The 16,871-nt window shown below is 52.1% G+C and overlaps 8 protein-coding genes across 8 annotated transcripts; 2 read left to right on the top strand and 6 right to left on the bottom strand.

Moving 5' to 3' along the window:
• Positions 1–70: 70 nt before the first annotated feature.
• BJX67DRAFT_187399 (uncharacterized protein) lies at positions 71–1,053 on the bottom strand. Its single transcript, XM_071025273.1, has 3 exons — positions 631–1,053; positions 504–580; positions 71–452 (listed from the first exon to the last, which is right to left on the bottom strand). Exons 1-3 carry the CDS (start codon positions 898–900, stop codon positions 188–190), a joined length of 612 nt encoding a protein of 203 aa, XP_070884056.1. The 5' UTR covers positions 901–1,053; the 3' UTR covers positions 71–187.
• A 577-nt stretch (positions 1,054–1,630) lies between these two features.
• On the bottom strand, positions 1,631–2,326 carry BJX67DRAFT_187374 (uncharacterized protein). Its single transcript, XM_071025272.1, has 3 exons — positions 2,299–2,326; positions 1,916–2,239; positions 1,631–1,845 (listed from the first exon to the last, which is right to left on the bottom strand). Exons 2-3 carry the CDS (start codon positions 2,169–2,171, stop codon positions 1,760–1,762), a joined length of 342 nt encoding a protein of 113 aa, XP_070884055.1. The 5' UTR covers positions 2,172–2,239; positions 2,299–2,326; the 3' UTR covers positions 1,631–1,759.
• BJX67DRAFT_389531 (major facilitator superfamily domain-containing protein) lies at positions 2,327–4,164 on the bottom strand (the record flags this gene model as incomplete). The annotated part of the gene is made up of 4 exons (XM_071034513.1): positions 2,327–2,638; positions 2,689–3,398; positions 3,444–4,062; positions 4,110–4,164. The coding sequence occupies 4 exons, from the start codon at positions 4,162–4,164 to the stop codon at positions 2,424–2,426; spliced, it is 1,599 nt and encodes a 532-aa protein (XP_070884054.1). The 3' UTR covers positions 2,327–2,423.
• A 1,353-nt stretch (positions 4,165–5,517) lies between these two features.
• Positions 5,518–8,144, top strand: BJX67DRAFT_383073 (Six-hairpin glycosidase-like protein; the record flags this gene model as incomplete). The annotated part of the gene is made up of 2 exons (XM_071033373.1): positions 5,518–5,579; positions 5,624–8,144. The coding sequence occupies 2 exons, from the start codon at positions 5,518–5,520 to the stop codon at positions 8,142–8,144; spliced, it is 2,583 nt and encodes an 860-aa protein (XP_070884053.1).
• An 820-nt stretch (positions 8,145–8,964) lies between these two features.
• Positions 8,965–10,452, bottom strand: BJX67DRAFT_383072 (putative endo-polygalacturonase; the record flags this gene model as incomplete). Its single annotated transcript, XM_071033372.1, has 1 exon — positions 8,965–10,452. The coding sequence occupies one exon, from the start codon at positions 10,450–10,452 to the stop codon at positions 8,965–8,967; it is 1,488 nt and encodes a 495-aa protein (XP_070884052.1).
• Positions 10,453–11,406: 954 nt separating this feature from the next.
• On the bottom strand, positions 11,407–12,870 carry BJX67DRAFT_383071 (glycoside hydrolase family 88 protein; the record flags this gene model as incomplete). Its single annotated transcript, XM_071033371.1, has 1 exon — positions 11,407–12,870. One exon carries the CDS (start codon positions 12,868–12,870, stop codon positions 11,407–11,409), a length of 1,464 nt encoding a protein of 487 aa, XP_070884051.1.
• Positions 12,871–13,259: 389 nt separating this feature from the next.
• BJX67DRAFT_383070 (putative MFS transporter) lies at positions 13,260–15,446 on the top strand (the record flags this gene model as incomplete). The annotated part of the gene is made up of 10 exons (XM_071033370.1): positions 13,260–13,469; positions 13,528–13,630; positions 13,676–13,766; positions 13,816–13,843; positions 13,894–13,949; positions 14,001–14,098; positions 14,147–14,166; positions 14,217–15,020; positions 15,130–15,336; positions 15,435–15,446. 10 exons carry the CDS (start codon positions 13,260–13,262, stop codon positions 15,444–15,446), a joined length of 1,629 nt encoding a protein of 542 aa, XP_070884050.1.
• A 132-nt stretch (positions 15,447–15,578) lies between these two features.
• BJX67DRAFT_187341 (putative C6 transcription factor) lies at positions 15,579–16,796 on the bottom strand. The gene has a single exon (XM_071025271.1). The coding sequence runs from the start codon at positions 16,733–16,735 to the stop codon at positions 15,716–15,718; it is 1,020 nt and encodes a 339-aa protein (XP_070884049.1). The 5' UTR covers positions 16,736–16,796; the 3' UTR covers positions 15,579–15,715.
• Positions 16,797–16,871: the final 75 nt, after the last annotated feature.

Genomic DNA, 16,871 nt, shown 5'->3' with positions numbered 1-16,871 from the left:
ACACAGGCATAGTTAGTCTTATGACCTCATTTTCTTTGATAGAATAGTTCTCTACTTGAAGTTCTGTTCATTATGGAATCAATCTTAGTCTCCAGTAACCCCCCGCGAGAAAACACATGGTTTACAACTCCGAGGAAGAAACTTGAATGATCATACTTATACAGATTGTGCTTGGATTTGTTGATGTTCACTCCAAGCTCTCCCTACTTTCGTTGTACGTACCGCGAACAAGGTCCCCAACCTGTGGAATTTGTCTATCAAGATGGTGGTCGCTTTGTTTGTTGGTTCGTGGGTCCGAGCCTTCAATGACAGCTGTAGAGAGGTAGGTCATGCCGCAGCTCGCCCGGGTGTGGATCAAGATGAAGGGTAGAATTATAGCATGTATCCGGTAAAGGCCCATCTGTTGAGTGTGCCCCGGTCGTTTCAATGGAAGGAGATAGCCGAACCTCACTCTTCGATGATGATTAGCAGTGTGGACATTAATGCAGGGGATGGAGTGGTACACTGGCCCGGCTGCTCTTTTCGACAAGAGACCCTGGTCTGACCTCTCGGTGTCTGGGCGGTAGTATTCGCGAGGATGCTGAAATTGTCAGTGCTCTCGAGCGGCTCGCCAGAGGAATTACAACCCACGGATTTGGCATTATCTCCGTTAACAGACATGAACTCTCTCCAGGACGTAAGATCCTCATCAAAAGTGTCGCATAAATGGGAGTTGAACACGATCCTACCGACCTGGCAACGGAAATTAAAGAACCAGCGCTGTACCCCGAGCTTGGTACTCGAGAATTTTGTCTCTCTGACAGGGGACGGAGGAGGCGTGGGTGGCAGACTAGAAACGCGGGCGCCTGGCTTGCTGGCCAGGCTGCCCAACAACTGGGGAAGGCCGCTAAACCAAGGCATGTCATATGAAGTGTGCAAGAGAGAGTCTGTGCTAAATTGTGGTGTTTATCTAGGAACCAGCCTGCATCTTTATAGATCATGTTTGGAGCTCAGAGTTGCGGACCATTGACCAGGCGAAGAGCCAATCACTTAACTCACACCAACACCCAGCCACAGCCTGGTTGTGGTTTAATTGGCTGCTTTGGCCAGAGCGGACCGCATAGACGTCTGGAATCCTGCTGCCATGCAGAATATCCCTGGAATTCCCTCAGTTTCAGACTCGCGAATTTCGCTGAAGAACGCACATGCGGATTTCCTCCTCTTCCTGGCTTTACCGGAGCCGAGACTTTACTCGGTCAATATGTCTAGCGTCATCTCAAAGCTGCAATCTATGATTCAGAAGGTTGAGACTGGGAAAGACGGTAGGCCCTGGCGGGTGGCAGGGACGGGCCTGGGTTGGGAAAGACGGTCACCACCCTCTCGATGAATGACAAGAGATAAGGTCACTAACCATGAAGCTTAGGTACCCAGGTTGCCACTTGCCTCGTTCAAGATGTCGAGGTCTCCAAAAATTCGAGAGACGTGCTCTTGCAGCAAACAAGAGAGGATTATCTTGTCCCATGCTTTCCAAGGCTCTACCTGTGCAGGTGAGGGGCAGCTTGACTAATTAACAAAAGCAAATATAACTAGTCCAAGACTCTGGTTGGCTCGTGAAGGATTGGATGGAGTGGTCAACGTACCCTTCCTCTTATTCAGATGATTAAGCGCGTAAATCTATGAGTAGTACTGTTGAACGATACTGGATTGAAGAAAGATCCCACCCAGGATCCAAGGAGAGACACTTGCATGCGATATCTCGACGGCCACATCAGCGTGAGAGTCAGTAATGTCTGTGATGGCGAGTCAAGTCTGGGCGTGTGAAATGAATGATAGAAGATTGACAGTGGCAAATTGTATTTCCGTATTCTGTCCAAGGACTTCAGCGATGGCCTCTTCATGGCAAGAATCGGGCCTATAATGGATCATTTCGGCTCACGGGGCAACTCTGCGGCCCGGCTTGACACCCGAACGAACCTGATGCGTGCGTACAGGATGTAGCAATTATCTCCCGGTCGAACCTCCCGTTTTACCAAAGCATCCTTCTCGCTGAAAGGGCCAGCTAGGTGCTTCCCGGTCTCATCCAGAATATTGCACGAGACCCCTTCAAATTCCATTATCATGTGCTCCTTGATCTTGAATACGTTACCAGATATTTTTTCCCACTCCCCCTGCAAAGCCTTGTCTCCAATCATTGGCACGCTGATTCCGGAGCCTGGTGGTCAGATCGGATCTGCGGATGTCTCGCGTGCGTTACGTTATACTATATGATCCAACATTTATTATTATCAAGACTATGTTTCTGGAGCAACATATTTTTACCTTCGAGGAGGAATCCGTAGAAAGTGTTCGTGTTGATGTGCTTCTTTATCCTTGGGCGAAGGCGCGACGTTGAGTGCATGTCGTGATTGATGCCCAACATGACATCGGCGAAACGGAGCGGAATTTTACTGTACATGATCACCTGACGCCTGGTCCGACCTAACGTCTCCCAGGCTGCCCTGGCTCACCCGTGCACGCACAAGTTTGCCGTATATATACATCGGAATCGTGGTCAACAGGAGTGTCAGGTGAAGGCCTGCGACGATCAAGAAGGTATCCCGCGGTCCAGCTGCCTTCACCCAGTCGACAACAAAAAGAGAGAATGCCAGTCCATGGGAATCTATCACCAGGTTAGCACGGCTACGGTTGAGGGGGTAGACTTAGGCTCACTCTTGATGATGCTGAACACGACTTGGGCTTGGATGGCCGACGACTTGTGGCAATCCAAGCAGTATGTAACGGCAACGGTGCTCCCAAGAATACACCCGAAATAAATAAGGCCGAAGCACGTCGTTGGGACGATCCAGTGGTCGTGGCTCTCAATACCCCAGCCATACCCGGCGAACCCGGCGGCGGTGGCAATGACGACTGGAAGCATCATGATGAGCCTCGACTCGGGCTCGTAGACACCATTATTGCGGTATGCGCTCACGCGGGCGACGATGTCAGAAACTTTGCCCCCCACTACGCTCCCCAGCAATGTCCCAAGAAGCGGGGAGATGTAGAGCAGCCCCGTCTGGACGGGTGTGAATCCGTACCCGTTGACAGATTGGAAAAGATGCGAAATTGTCTCTGCAAGAACTGCCAGCCAGCCGAGAGACAGCGCGTATATGGCCGCTGACCAGAGGAGAGGGAGGGATTTGAAGAGGAGGATTGGTTGATATGCGAGACAAAGCCACCCGGTTTGACTCAATCGTCCGTTCCACGCGCACAACGTCTGAGTGAAGCGCAGAGGAGGCGAGATGCGGAGATCGTCCGTGTACACTTCTCCCGGGTTGCGGGTGGTGAGGATTCCAGGATTCTCAGACCGCGCCCAGTATGTCTCGCGAGCAAAGACAAAGATGAATCCCAGGCAAAGCACTGAGGCTATCACGCTGAGCCTATTCTGACTTAGCACGGAGAACCCCACGGAGAGAGGAACATACCACATAACCCAGCGCCATCCTACTCCTTGAATGACACCGGCCCCAATCAACGGCGCTAAACTCTTCCCCGCGGCGATAAGGGACATGTAAATACCAAGTCTGAACCCACGTTCCTGGGGTTGGTATATCTCGGACACCGTAACAGAGACTAAGAACTCGCCCGGACTGGCGGCGATACCCTGTACTAAGCGGGCTAGGATGAGGCTAGCATAGGACGGACTTGCAGCTGCCCACGCGGACGATGCAATGAGGAGAACGGCTGCGCCCAGATAAACTGGCCGTCGCCCATAGAGTGTTGCAGTTGGGCACCAAACGACAGCGCCGACGCCCAGACCAAGCATGTAAATACCAATAGTAAACGAGACTTTTTGAAGTCCAACACCGAATTCGTCCGAAATCTCTGGGAACCCGGTGGCGAGGATTGGAGTTAAGGCGGCGGCAAGGAAGCTGTTGATACCAACTGCCAGAAGGACGGCGTCCTTTCGCCATGCTGGCCATTTGAGGGGGTCATTTGGAGATGCTGCGTCTGGTTGAGTGGGTGTTGCTTCCTGGTCCACCTGGAGCTTCCACTGGCGCCAATCACGGCTGGACTCTCCATGAGTGAACCAAATCTGTGTACCTGCTACGGGGTAAGGAAGGCGTCTCGCTCTTGGGAGGTAGGCATACCTGGGGGTTGTGTGACAGCCTTCTCGGTCACGTCGGGAGAGTTCTTGGTCTCCATGAAGGAATTGTATTTGTGAAGACACGTTCTGAGAAACGATAGTGTAGATCTTGCCAAACGAAGCGATCTATATATACCGAATCCGAGACTGTGAGGACGAGAATTTGCGCACATTCAGAACTGCGACATTCCTATTTCTTGCGGTCTGGACCAAGGCCGGAGCACACTCATTACCGCAGCATCTTGTAGCGTTACATGGCCCAAAATGCCTCACAGTTAATGTAGATGCAATGAGTACCAGGTGGACGCCCCCAGGGTCCCTGTTCGGCGTCCGCATTAGGCTGCGAAGAAACAAAGTAGGCGTTCACAGTGCTATCGGGATGCAAGCTGGCAAGCCACATAGAGTATATTAGCAGGTGAATATTCAGAACGGTTCAAAGCTGCCGCGCAAGGAATTTCAAGGAAGGAGGTGGCGCTGTGCCCTGGCTTCTGCTGCATGGACGTGGTACAGAATTTGATTCGAAGATTCGGAGAGTTAGCCACGTAGTACACGATTATCGGGTTTGCTAGATCAAGATCCTGGTAGCATATACAAGCCTTTGCCAGAGGAATGGGCTGGAGCCCGGTGCCTGGACGTTGGGGGGGGCGCCGACATTTCTGCCGACTAGTCGAACTCGGGTTGGCACATCGAGGGATGAAATGGTGATCCGGGACCAGGCGGCCCCTTGCGTGGACGATGCTTCCGCCCCTAATTGCTCCTAGAATTGGCATGGCCAGGCGGCCCTCTGTGATTGGGAGGGTTAGAATGCATGGTCGAAAGAACCAATGGGCTTTACTCGAGGAGGGCTGCCCAACACTCGGGGAAGCTGCGATGGCGAGGAACCGGCTCCTTCCTGTCGGCCCTGGGAGTGGATGGATATCGGAAGGAACGACTGACTGATTGCTGCTCTCTCTCCCCCCTACTGAGGGGATGTTTTCTGGCCTTTTGTGTAGCGCTCTTACGACGCGGACTGCCATCGTCGGTGCATACCTAGTCGCTTTCCCAGGATGGCTCCTGATTTTACCCATCTAGAGGCCTTAAGCTTTTTGGTGTAACACGGCACAGTCTGCTGAATGGAGGACCACATACCTCATGCCTTCTAGAACGATGCACTGGCATTTTAAACCACCCTATGCATATCGGAGATGTAACCCCAATGAGCAACAGTACTGATCTACACATCGCCCAAAAACAGCTGCTCGGCAACTCGGGTGCAGTTCTCCCCCCACATTAACGAATATCGGCTCCGCATTGATCGACTCTCGGGGTAAGAAGCACCGAGATGTTGTCCACAATTCCGATCAGGAGGGGAGCTTTATAAACTTGTGGCTGTCAATGTGAGGAGGGTGGGACCGTGTCTCAACCCTTGAAAAATGCGCCACCTGTGGACAGCATTACGGGTTTTGCTGGCCTTATTGGCTGGAGTCTCCAACAGGTATGGACACGCGGAGTGGACAATTCACGACTGACGTGGAGTAGTGAAGTGATTGTGTATCCACGATATTACCAACAATCGCGGAGGCATCGTGAGCTCTACAAAAATGGCTCGACCTGCGTGACGCTCTCACCATCCAGCCCTGTTGTGACCCTCGACTACGAGACGGAAGTCGGCGGATATCCATTCTTGCATGCCACCTCTCTATCCGGCCCCGTGCAAGTGGAAGCGAAATATTCTGAAGCGAGGGATGGTCTAGACGCGCCCTATGGGGATGGTCCATGGGTGTTCTCCAATGGTCTGTCCAACTCATTTCGCGTTGAGACATTCAACATCACCCAGCCCGGCTCAGTTGAATCTTTCTTTCAGCAAGGGGGCCAGCGATGGCAAAGCCTCCGTCTCCTTAATGGCGATAGAAGTGTTCGCATGTGCTCCGTGGGTATTCGGTCTCTGAATGACCGGACGCCGGTGAAAGAGCTTCCGGGGTACTTTGAGAGCTCCAACCCGCTGTATAACGAGATCTGGTCACTTGGTCCTCGCACGGTGCAGCAAGCATGCATCGCCAAAGGTGCGGCACCTACAACGTGGGAGGTTACTCCCCTAGGGGTCTTGCTGCGCGGACAGCAGTCTGCCCAGTCTGCTCTGGGGACCGAGTACGCGAACTATACCCTGGCCTTTGACACGAAGATTGTGCGCGGAGGAACGGGCTGGAGAGTTGCTACTTCAATCAATGGATATGGTCTCTCGCTATCTCTGAGTAGCAACTATCCTGCGCAGTCAACACTTCTCAACACGAACCGAAGTCTTTTGCCTCCCAATACCCTAGCTGTAGGCTATGGGTGGAATCTGGTAAACCAGACATCGCTCACGAGCGGCCGAGTATCATACTTCCCACTTTCACTTGATGTGAAGGAAAACGAGTGGATGCGCATCGCAACAAGCATTGAAGAAACGGGTTACAGGATATTCATCAATGACCAACCGTCGATAACAATACCATTGAGCGAGCTGCAGATCATCCCTGAGCAACGATTCGGGACTGACAACGTCTACACCGGCACATGGGGGTTCGGCCCATACCAGGACCAAATAGCTTACGTGAAGAATGTCGAGGTCCGGGCAAGAAATGGCACTATCCTCTATCACAATGCCATGACCAGCGAGTCTATACTTGGGGAGTATGGCATCATGGACAATCAAGAGTCCGTATGTTTGGACGGTGCAAAGCGCGACCGGCTCGTCTGGTCTGGGGATTTCGTGCATACCCATCGCATTGTCAGTGCCAGTACAGGCCGTGTCGACTTTATCAAGGGCACATTACGCTATATCCTGGACCGACAGGAGTCATCTGGCCCCATGGCTGGGTTGTTTACGATGTCACCCGCCATGGGGCAGCCAACTGAATATACTTCGATATACAAGGCGTACGGTCTTCTCGACTACCAAATGCACATTCTCAACAGCTTCGCGCGGTACTATCTCGAGTCTGCGGACGAGAGGTTCCTCCAACAGTACTGGCCAAAAGTGAAGACTGGCGTTGAAGCCATTCTGCCGCTTGTTGATAGCTCAACGGGCCTTGCTTCCCTATCTATACCTGGCGTTTTCTTCCTTGGGGATGAAAATGGAACTGCTGCATCTGCTTTGTTTGCTTATACTATGGATCGCATGGCCAAACTAGCCGAGATCATGGAAGAATCCGATGCAGCTGCGCACTGGAGCGACGTCGCTCGTGGCCTATCGCTCGCCATCAACAAACAGCTCTGGAATAGCGAGTTAGGCACGTATAGCTCCAGTCTGGCGTCGCCGAACGCGACCTCGTTCATTGGAACCGCATGGGCTATTCTATCTAACACGCCAAATACATCTCAAGCAGCTTCCTCAATTAGGGCTCTTTCCTCTCTTCGCCTAGGAATTGGGTACAAGCTTACATCTGACGTCTCTGATTCCGACCCCTCGACGAATATCTCCCCCAACCTATCTGGATTTCTTCTAGAAGCGCTGTTCGCGTACTCTCGAGACAATCCGTATAATAACAGCCACTCCGAAGCCGTCGATGTGTTGCTAAACGGTCTCTGGGCTGCAATGGTTACCCAGGATGAATACTATTCCGGCACGTCCTGGGAATATGTATACCCCGACGGACGACCAGGACTCGACCTCTTTACCTCACACGCTCATCCGTGGGGAGGGGCGCCAACATATGTGTTTACCGAATATATACTTGGAATTCAGCCGACTGCTCCAGGTTTTACCAAATGGTCGTTCCGACCCACGCTCGCACATACGGGACTTAACTGGGCCAAGGGGAGAGTCCCGACTCCACACGGAACTATCGAGGCCAGTTGGAAGGTTGAGAGAAATGGCCGGGTCGTTTCTACGACGGCTTGCAGTCCTAAGGGTACATGGGGAACCCTGAGTCTTCCTTTGGCGGCGAGAGAGTGTCGCCTGAACGATACGGTGGTGACTCGGAATTGCGACAGGGATGGGGTCCTTATTCCTATTGAGGATGGAAAGTGCTCGGTTATTAGTATTTTGTTATCTCGGCCGGTTTCCACTTCGACTTAAAGGACATATCTCATGGCATGCTCATATGATGGGGATGATACATAGACTCTGATGATGACAGTGATTCACACTCTGGAAACAGAATGTGACCCAGGCCGAGAAGAGGAATGGTTGGGTAATTGGGAATGATTCTCAGCAATAATCTCAAACATGTTCTACTGGATTAAGCAAGTGTTTCAGGATGGGGCGTGGATGGGCTATTAGGAAGACCCGGTGGCAAGTCGTGTGACTAGTAGCTTTTTTGCATTTTGGTCAATTGCCAAACACTAGGTAGAGATAAATTTCTGCATATGTTACCATGTTGGTGAATATTAGATTTAGGTCCTCCAATCCTTCCAAAGGTTGGAACCTAAGGGAATTCTTGAGGGAATGAAGAAGATATAAGTTATTAGAGTCAAACAAAATATTGTTAATGTGTGGCTCTCTGAGCTTGTAGTATTTGCTGTTCTTCAGGTCTTCCCAGCACTAGTCAGAGTTTAGCTGGAATGCGCGGACGTTATATTGCATGAGCTCATTTCCAGAGTTCCGCGCAGCCCCTTCTACTGCATCCTCCTGGATAACTGTTTTCATGGGAGTAAATGTTGCTGACAGGTACAAGACGCGGCCACACAAAAGCCAAATCCGTCGTAACTCAAACATCGTCCCCCCTCGCTCTCACAGACGTCTTAATCCGCGGCTCGGACGGAGCGATGATTGACACGCGCAAATGAAATCAGGCAATAGCCTAAGCAATTCCTTTTACGATTATGATTGGGATACGTGGCTTGTTTGTAACGAATATTATATTTAGGGCCTTGATACACAACTGGAATGCAGACTTTTATTCTGACCAAGTAACATTCGCTACATGGGCACCAACCCACATCGGCACATAATCAGACACAGCATACCATGGTGCCTTTTGCATTCCGGACCAAATAAGCTTGCCGTTAATCTTCAATCCTTCGAAGCTGACAAATTCAATTTGTGAATTCTTGTCGTAACCTGACAAGATAGAGAGATTGCTTTCTGAGCCGTTGTATTCGACATTTCGCACCATAATATTCGACAAGGTCCCGCCAGCATAGGAGTCATACTTGGGATTGTATGCCACTTTAAAGCTGAACAGCATGCCCAGGCGGAAATTTTCGACATGAATATTGCTGAAAAGCACATTTTTCACAATATTGCCGTTGCTAGCAGTCATGGCCATACAACCCTGGTAGAAGGTTTGGGGCTCGTGCTGATCGAGAATGTCGATGTTGTCGAACGTCACGTCCGACATTGTCTCGTTTCCTCCAAAGCCGCCCACATTGAGGGGATGTGCCACATCCGCCCACACAGTCGAGTCCCGGACGGTGATGTTCTGGCTATCGCCGCTGTAGCCGGACGATGCAAGATAGAAGGCCAAAGAATCATCGGCGGTTCGCATGAACAATCTCTCGTAAATGATGTTGTGGCTGCACCACGTGTCGATGCCATCGCCCCACTGGCCAGAGCTGATGACCCGAAGGTTGCGGACCAAAACATTGCGGCTAGAGCCGACGCCGACAGATGCGTGGAGGGGGCTGAGAACGGTAGGGCCGTCGACGACGATGTTGTTGGAAAAACTCACATTCACGGCATTAAGGGTGCTCCCATAGATAACGCCATGTCCGACAAGGCGAGCGTTGTCGGCGTGGAGGAATAAGAACGATCCCTGGATGACGGCGCCTGGGGCGAGGTACACAGTCTCTCCGGATGATATTTTGTATGTCTCGGTGAGTTTATGGTAACCAGGGCCGAACGAGGTGATGGCTTTGTTTTCCTCCTGTTGAGGGGCACCGGTGTCCATTCTGTTAAGAAAGAGGTGGAGGACCTGGAAAACATCACCGTTGACTTCAACAACCAGGTTCGTAGGCTCCGCGAGTGTCAGCAGAATGGCGCGCCCATCGAGCTTCCACGGAATGTCATAAGACAAGGGCCGGATTCTAACGGAGTCGACAGTGGGGAAAACATCCCGGCTAGGCTCAATACTGAGGTTGACGACACCATCAAAGTCAAATGTTCCGACGCTTGAGTTATGATATATTGCTGCACCAGTCGTCACATTGGCTACCATGACGCGGGTCCAGTACAGCTCGACTGGTTGCCATTGCGTGTCGCCGTCTGCGCGAACATTCACAGTGTAGTGATTAGACTGAGCGATAGGGCTGGGGACTGAAGGCACCAATAGGCTTCCAGGTTTCTGGGACTCAGTTGCCGCGGCATTTGCGGTGATTGGAAAAAAGTTGACAAGACAAAGTGCAGCAACAGCGGCTCGACCTACAGACTTCAAAGACTTGGCCATTTTTCCCACTGGAACTAGAAGCTCAGAGATGCTTCACTCGTATGAAATAAGTCAGGTGTGGGAAGGGAGCTCTCTGACTATAAAATAGGAGATCGAATATCCCTCCTACTGGAACAACGTTCCAAAAACAAAATTTAACCTGCGGGGGAAGTCGCGGACCGACACCCGCTGCGTTACAAGCGCGATGGTCTCCATGAGTTTACCTGGCACCGCACGGGGGTAGTCCTGGGCCGACATTGGCAGCGTTTTGTCCTGAAGTAAGAGCGATCTATCTCCGTGCATTGGGCCGAGATTCTTGATACTGGAAAGTTCGTTCGTGCTGTACAGCAAAAGGAAGCTTGATCATTGTCATCCCAGAGGAATACAAAGGAGCCAAATACATAACTTTACTGTAAAACTAGAGAATTGTCCACAATGGCTAGGAGTTGCTTAGATTATACTTTGTACTATGGCAGAAGTCGAGCATGTTTCTATCCATGTGCGAGTTTCCACTAGGTGCGTCCCTGGCGTAACTGTTCTGTGGCATATCAATATAGTAGAAGGCATGACTCAAATTCCAAATGGCAAAGGAAGACCCCCCCGGGTATCATGGCAATTACACACAAAAGGAACAAGGCAGATATATCCGAATTACTCGATACAACCAGGGCTCCAACGAATGAATCATGGCAATCTTGATACAGACTCCTCGAAAGACAAGCGCACGATATGAGGAGTAGGAACAACAATTATTCTTGAAAAAGAAGGATATCAGGCAGTCGCCAACTATCTGTTATGCAGAAATAATGGCTGGAATTGCCAGCATCCTCGTCGATAGTAATGAAACAGAAACGGGAGAGCGACTTTTGTAGGCTCAGGCCTGGTACTGAAGATAAGCACGCGAGTTGATGAGCTAGTGCGTGTCAAGGAATAAGATTCTTCAATCTGTAATCGGAATAAATAAACCAAGTCGATCTATCTCGAAACCAGCCCCAAATCCAGCAACATATTCCCCAGCAAGAGGAAGTAATAGTCCGCATACACCAGACCGTGGTCTGCCCAGCGCCGCGACGCAAACTCATAGTTGCAGACGGTTGCGGCGTCGAGAATTGTGTCTGGACATTTCGACAAAGTGGTGGATGCCCCCTTGATCCCTTCTTTTGCTGGGACGGTCAAAATACCTGGTTGCTTTGCGGGTTCATTGTCCGGGAAAGTAGGAAGGTCCGTCCCCGTCTGGTCAACGTCAAACCGAGCCGGCGACGGATTGATAAACTTCGAGACCGTTCCATCCAGAATGCGCAACGCGCTCTCTAAATAATGCCGCGCCGCCTTCCCATCAGTATCCTTGAGAGCTTTGTACAACAGAACCAACCCACAACACGCCACCATCCCCGCCGACGTATCCCTTGGACAAGACGCATCAACTGGAGCATCAAAATCCCAGTACGGCACTGCGTCTTCCGGCAGGTGCTCAAGGAAGTAATCAGACAGTTCTCTCGCAGTCTGCAAAAATGACTCGTCCTTCGTCCACTCGTATGTCTGCATAAACCCTAACATCCCCCAACTCTGCCCTCGGCTCCAGCAGCTGTCGTCGCTGTATCCCTGATGTGTGAACTTGGCCTTGACCCGACCATCGCTGTGATAATTAACCACGTGGCAGGTACTCTTGTCAGCCCGGATATGGTGCTTCTGCGTCGTCCGCGCATGCGCGACCGCGATGTCGTAGAGCGAGGCATCCCCCGTATCGCGTGCAACCCAGAACAACAAATCTAGATTAAGCATATTGTCAATGATCACCAGAAAATCCGTACTCGGATCCGCAAACGAATACCGTTTCGTATGACACACATCCCAACTCCTCAGCGACTGCACTCGCTCATCAAACCGACTCGCCAACGAATGCGCCGCCAGAACGAGACTACCAAATGACTGCGGATCACGATAAAGCTCCCACGCCTTAATCGCCCACGGAGCAATCATGAACCCAACATCGTGTGTATCCCGCTTCGCGGCGTTCTGGTGCAGGTTCGCCGTCCACCACTGGCAGAGGTGTAGGAGGAGGAGACGGTGCGGGAGCGGCGTTCCGCTATCGCGGTTGTAGAAGGCTGGATAGAGGATTTGGCGTTCAAGGAGGAGATACAGAGACCCAGGGAAGAAGCCGGATGTCCAGAAGTCGAGGGCTCGGTAGACGTATGTTTTGTCCCTACCCGTGTACTCGGGAAAGAGCGTTGGTGGGTGGACGGACCCAAGGGCTTTGCGGGCGACGGTCCAGATTTTGAGAACGTTCGATTCGGCGTATAACGCGTTGGCCAGAGACTGGGGGATGGTTTCGTTTGGAGTGTGGGATATCGTTCTCGCGCGCTTGGAGCGGGCGTGCGAACTCGTGTGGGCGTGACCGTTAGCCACTACGGGCTCCCCAAGTGTGCGCTTCGCAGCCATTCGCACTCGGGGTCATCTAGATGAAAACAGAAGATCCCCGTGCGGAGATGTTAAACAGAGTTTCCTCACTAACGGATCAAACCGTATTGAGTTGGCCCTATCCAACCCGTTTAATATAGACTTGCAGCAATAGCAACGCCAGCGCAGCGCCGCCGGGGGAATCGGCGGAGGCCCTCCGGCGTGCCGGGGTGCCTCTCCAACGCCCGCAAACCGGACGATCGCCGGAGACTTGCCGCGTTGCTCTTGCTGCATCGCGAGACCGACCGAACCACATCCCGCATCTCCTCAAGACTGCTACAGCTGGTGGTTAAAACCATGGGCTGCATCCCCGGGATTCTGTTCCCCAGATATCAACACCCAAGAATCAACGGTTTTGCTTCCAAAACAAGATGGCTGATATTGCTGACGCCCGCAAGACGGGCTCTGCCTCCTTACACAATGAGCATGCTGGCATCGAGCCCGAGAAGGGCCTGGGCCGCCAGGCGGCTGATGATGAGACTGCAGCATATGCTGCTGGCAGTCCGGTTGCTATTGACAAGGCTACAAACCGCAGGCTGTTCTGGCAGATCACTAGGAGGATTCTTGTTTGCATGCTTGGGGTACGGCTTCTTTCCTTCTCCTCCGGGCGGTTTCGCATATCTTTACTGACGATACCAGACGTACTTTTGTCAATCGCTCGACAAAGGCACGCTTGGGTTTAGTTCGATTATGGGTATCCAGGAGGATGCAGGTCTGGATGGGAACAAGTACAACTGGCTGGGTCAGTTTCCTGGCCTTTTCTTGGGGGTCTTGCTGACTTTTTCAGGAACGATCCTCTACATCGGTGTCTTGGTGGGCGAATACCCGACCAACTTCCTTCTCCAGAAGCTCCCCGTCGCAAAATACCTCGCTGGAAAGTCAGTAGATATACCCCTTCGGAATTCAATCTCGACTGACAATGGGTAGCGTTTTTCTCTGGGGAGTTGTCATCATGGTACGCACAACCATCAACAGCTCAAAGCTGATGATCCTCACGGTTTCCAGTGCAGTGCGGCTGCTACCAATTTTCCGGGCCTGATGGCCGTTCGATTCCTCCTAGGGTCCGTTCTTGATATGTTTCCTGCTTTATTGTGTGCTTACTGGTGAACCAGTGTCTTTGAATCCTGCGTCCAGCCCGCCTTTATCATCATGACAGCCATGTGGTTTACCCGTGAGGAGCAGACCATCCTAACGAGCCTCTGGTATTGCAGTACGTCTCCCACGCCAACCTTAATTCAAGCACGAACTAACAGCCCAGTGACTGGCGTCCAACTCATGGTCCACTTTCCATCCCTCCCCCTCCGTCCCTTCGAAACTAACATGACCAGATCGGCGGCATCCTGGCCTGGGGCACAAGCCATTACATCGGCCACCACATAAAATCGTGGCAACTGCTCTTCCTCGTGCTGGGCGCCGCAACCTGCGCCTGGGGCCTGTTCCTGGGCTGGTACCTCCCCGACAGCCCGATGAAAGCGAAATGCTTCAGCGAAGAGGACAAGCGGCTCATGGTCGAGCGCGTGCGCGTAAACGACACCGGGATCCAAAACAAGCAGTTCAAAAAGTACCAGCTCCACGAAGCGCTCACAGATCCGATCGTGTGGCTGTATGTTCTTCTGCAGCTGTGCAGTACGCTAATTATCGGGGGTCTTGGTGTGTTTTCGAATATCATCATCAAGAGCTTTGGGTTCACGACACTGCAGACGCAATTGTTGAATATTGCCCAGGGTGCGGTTACAATTGCGGTTATGGTGGGGGGCGCGAGTTTGGCGACTTGGTCGAGGAGGACAGTTTTTGTTATGCATTTGTGGACTTTGTACGTCCTTCCTCTTACATCCTTCAAGTTTCCCCTCCCCCGGATCCCTTCCTCCTCCGTTCCCCCGGGCCGCTTCGTGAACCTAACAAAGTCGGACAGCCCCGCCATCGCCGGCACAGCCGTAATCTACTCCATCTCACCCACCCCTAGCACACGCGTCGGTCTCCTCATCGCTTTCTACTGCACCCAATTCATCCTGGCCGAGGGGAACCTTCTCTTCTCACTGATTTCGCGAAACGTCGCGGGTCAAACGAAGAAATCAACCGTGCTCGCTTTAACATTCATTGCGTGGGCGGCCGGAAATGCAACTGCTCCTCAGGTACGTCGTTTACCCCCTATAGTCCCTGCTTCTATCCTTGCGTTTTCTCTCATGTCAGTTTAGTCCTTGGATTATGCTAACCCGCGAGTTTGTGGGCGGGTGATGACAGATCTTCCAATCCTCCGACGCCCCGCGTTACGCAAAAGGGTTCACGGCGCATTTTTGTCTCTACGGCCTGTTTAATGTGCTACTTGTTGCGATTCGGCTGCTCTACATTTGGCGTAACAGGCAGAAGCGTTCAGTAAGGGGAGAAGGAGAGAGGGACCATGCGAATGCGTTTTTGGATCTCACGGATAGAGAGAATGTGGATTTTCAGGTGAGTTTTTTTTTTTTTTTTTTTTTTTTTTTCCTGCATTTCAGGTTGTCGACTGCGTTGAGGAGCATTCGAAGGTATGGTGCTAATTGGGTAAATAGTATGTCTACTAGGACCATTCGTGGTGGGGAGGCAAGGAAGGGAGCAGAATCAGGTATTTATTATAGCGGAGTGAGTCTGGGGTCTCTTATGGATGAATTTGATTTGGAAGCGAATCTAATGTTGATGGCTCCATATATGTACTTTATATATGTTACCGCGTTGGTAGCTGTTTTTCAGGATCACCGATGATTGTAAGCGCACCCAGTCATTATTGCACTTCATCATGCCTGTCACGACATATACATGTACAGATCGATGGATGACATGCTCCATGGGAAACTTAGCTTCCGACCCCACCAGGAGCAGCGTCCTCCACAACCCCGCCAAACCGACTTATGCGTTGCCCGGGACTCAGCGCTTCGGCGGAGGCGGGAGAGCCACTTGTAGGACCGTTCACGTTTCCGTTGGCGGTCCTGTACCCATCTTGCACGGGCACAGCTGCTGGGACCCGCGGATAGAATGAGGAATCAGGCATTCCGCTCCATCCATTTGTGTCTTGATCCCTCATACCAGGCGTCCCGAGCTGGAGATTGAAGGGGTCTATGTCTGTATCTGCGAACGGGGCGAAGTTCTGCTGGAAGGAGAGTGGGAGTGGAGGAAAGGCGAGCGTGAGTGCAGGGTCGGGAGTTAAGGTGAATGCAGGTGGGTGTTGTAAGTTCGTCAAGTCGTTGTTGGGGTGCGCGCTTGGATGCATGGATGGGCCTGCGGTTGCGGTTGCGATTGGCATGCAGGTGGTTGCGCCGCCCGGTCCCCGGCCTTGTGGATGCGCGGGCGCGTCTGTCGAATTCGAATTCTGTGAAGCGGATGCGACATCCTCGGTCCCCGAGTAAACTGTCTGCCGAATATCGAGACTCAGACTTCCCCGGGGGAGCGGAGAGACATTATCGCGTGCTTGCACGAGCCGCTTGGCGAAGACAGATGCCAGATTTTCCGTTTCTGGCCCATTCACCTCCCTGGGCCCCGTCCACCGTCCCGAAATCTCAAAAAGACTCGCAATCAGTGTATCCAGCGCGCCGGGAATCGGAACCCCGTTATACTTCGAATGCGCAAGCAACATGCGGCCGGCAATGAATAAGCAAAACGAAAATTGCGGGTTCGTAAGCATGGATGAGCACAGGAGAAACTGTTGCCCGATCACGGAGATTTCCGTCGCGGCTTCGATGCAGGTTTCTGCGGAGGAGGACGATGGGAGCCTCACTGGGGAGGACTTCCAATGGTGTGGGGGGTAGGCGATGGCTTGGTGGAGGAGAATCACGGCGGTGTTGTGCGTTATATGGGCGAGAGTGAGGTTGGAGTCCATGATGCCGTCGGCGTTGAGTGTGGAGGCTTCGCGCCATTTGGGAGGGAGGAAGAGTTTCCATCTGTATCTTCGGGGTCAGTGCGATCTTTCTCGCTTTCGAAAGCACGAGGTTGCCCATGCGATAGCAGGGAGTTTG

The sequence above is a fragment of the Aspergillus lucknowensis genome, assembly GCF_044049455.1.
Source record: "Aspergillus lucknowensis strain CBS 449.75 chromosome Unknown BJX67scaffold_34, whole genome shotgun sequence".
Lineage (NCBI taxonomy): Eukaryota > Fungi > Ascomycota > Eurotiomycetes > Eurotiales > Aspergillaceae > Aspergillus > Aspergillus lucknowensis.
This window is presented reverse-complemented; position numbering and strand designations above follow the sequence as displayed.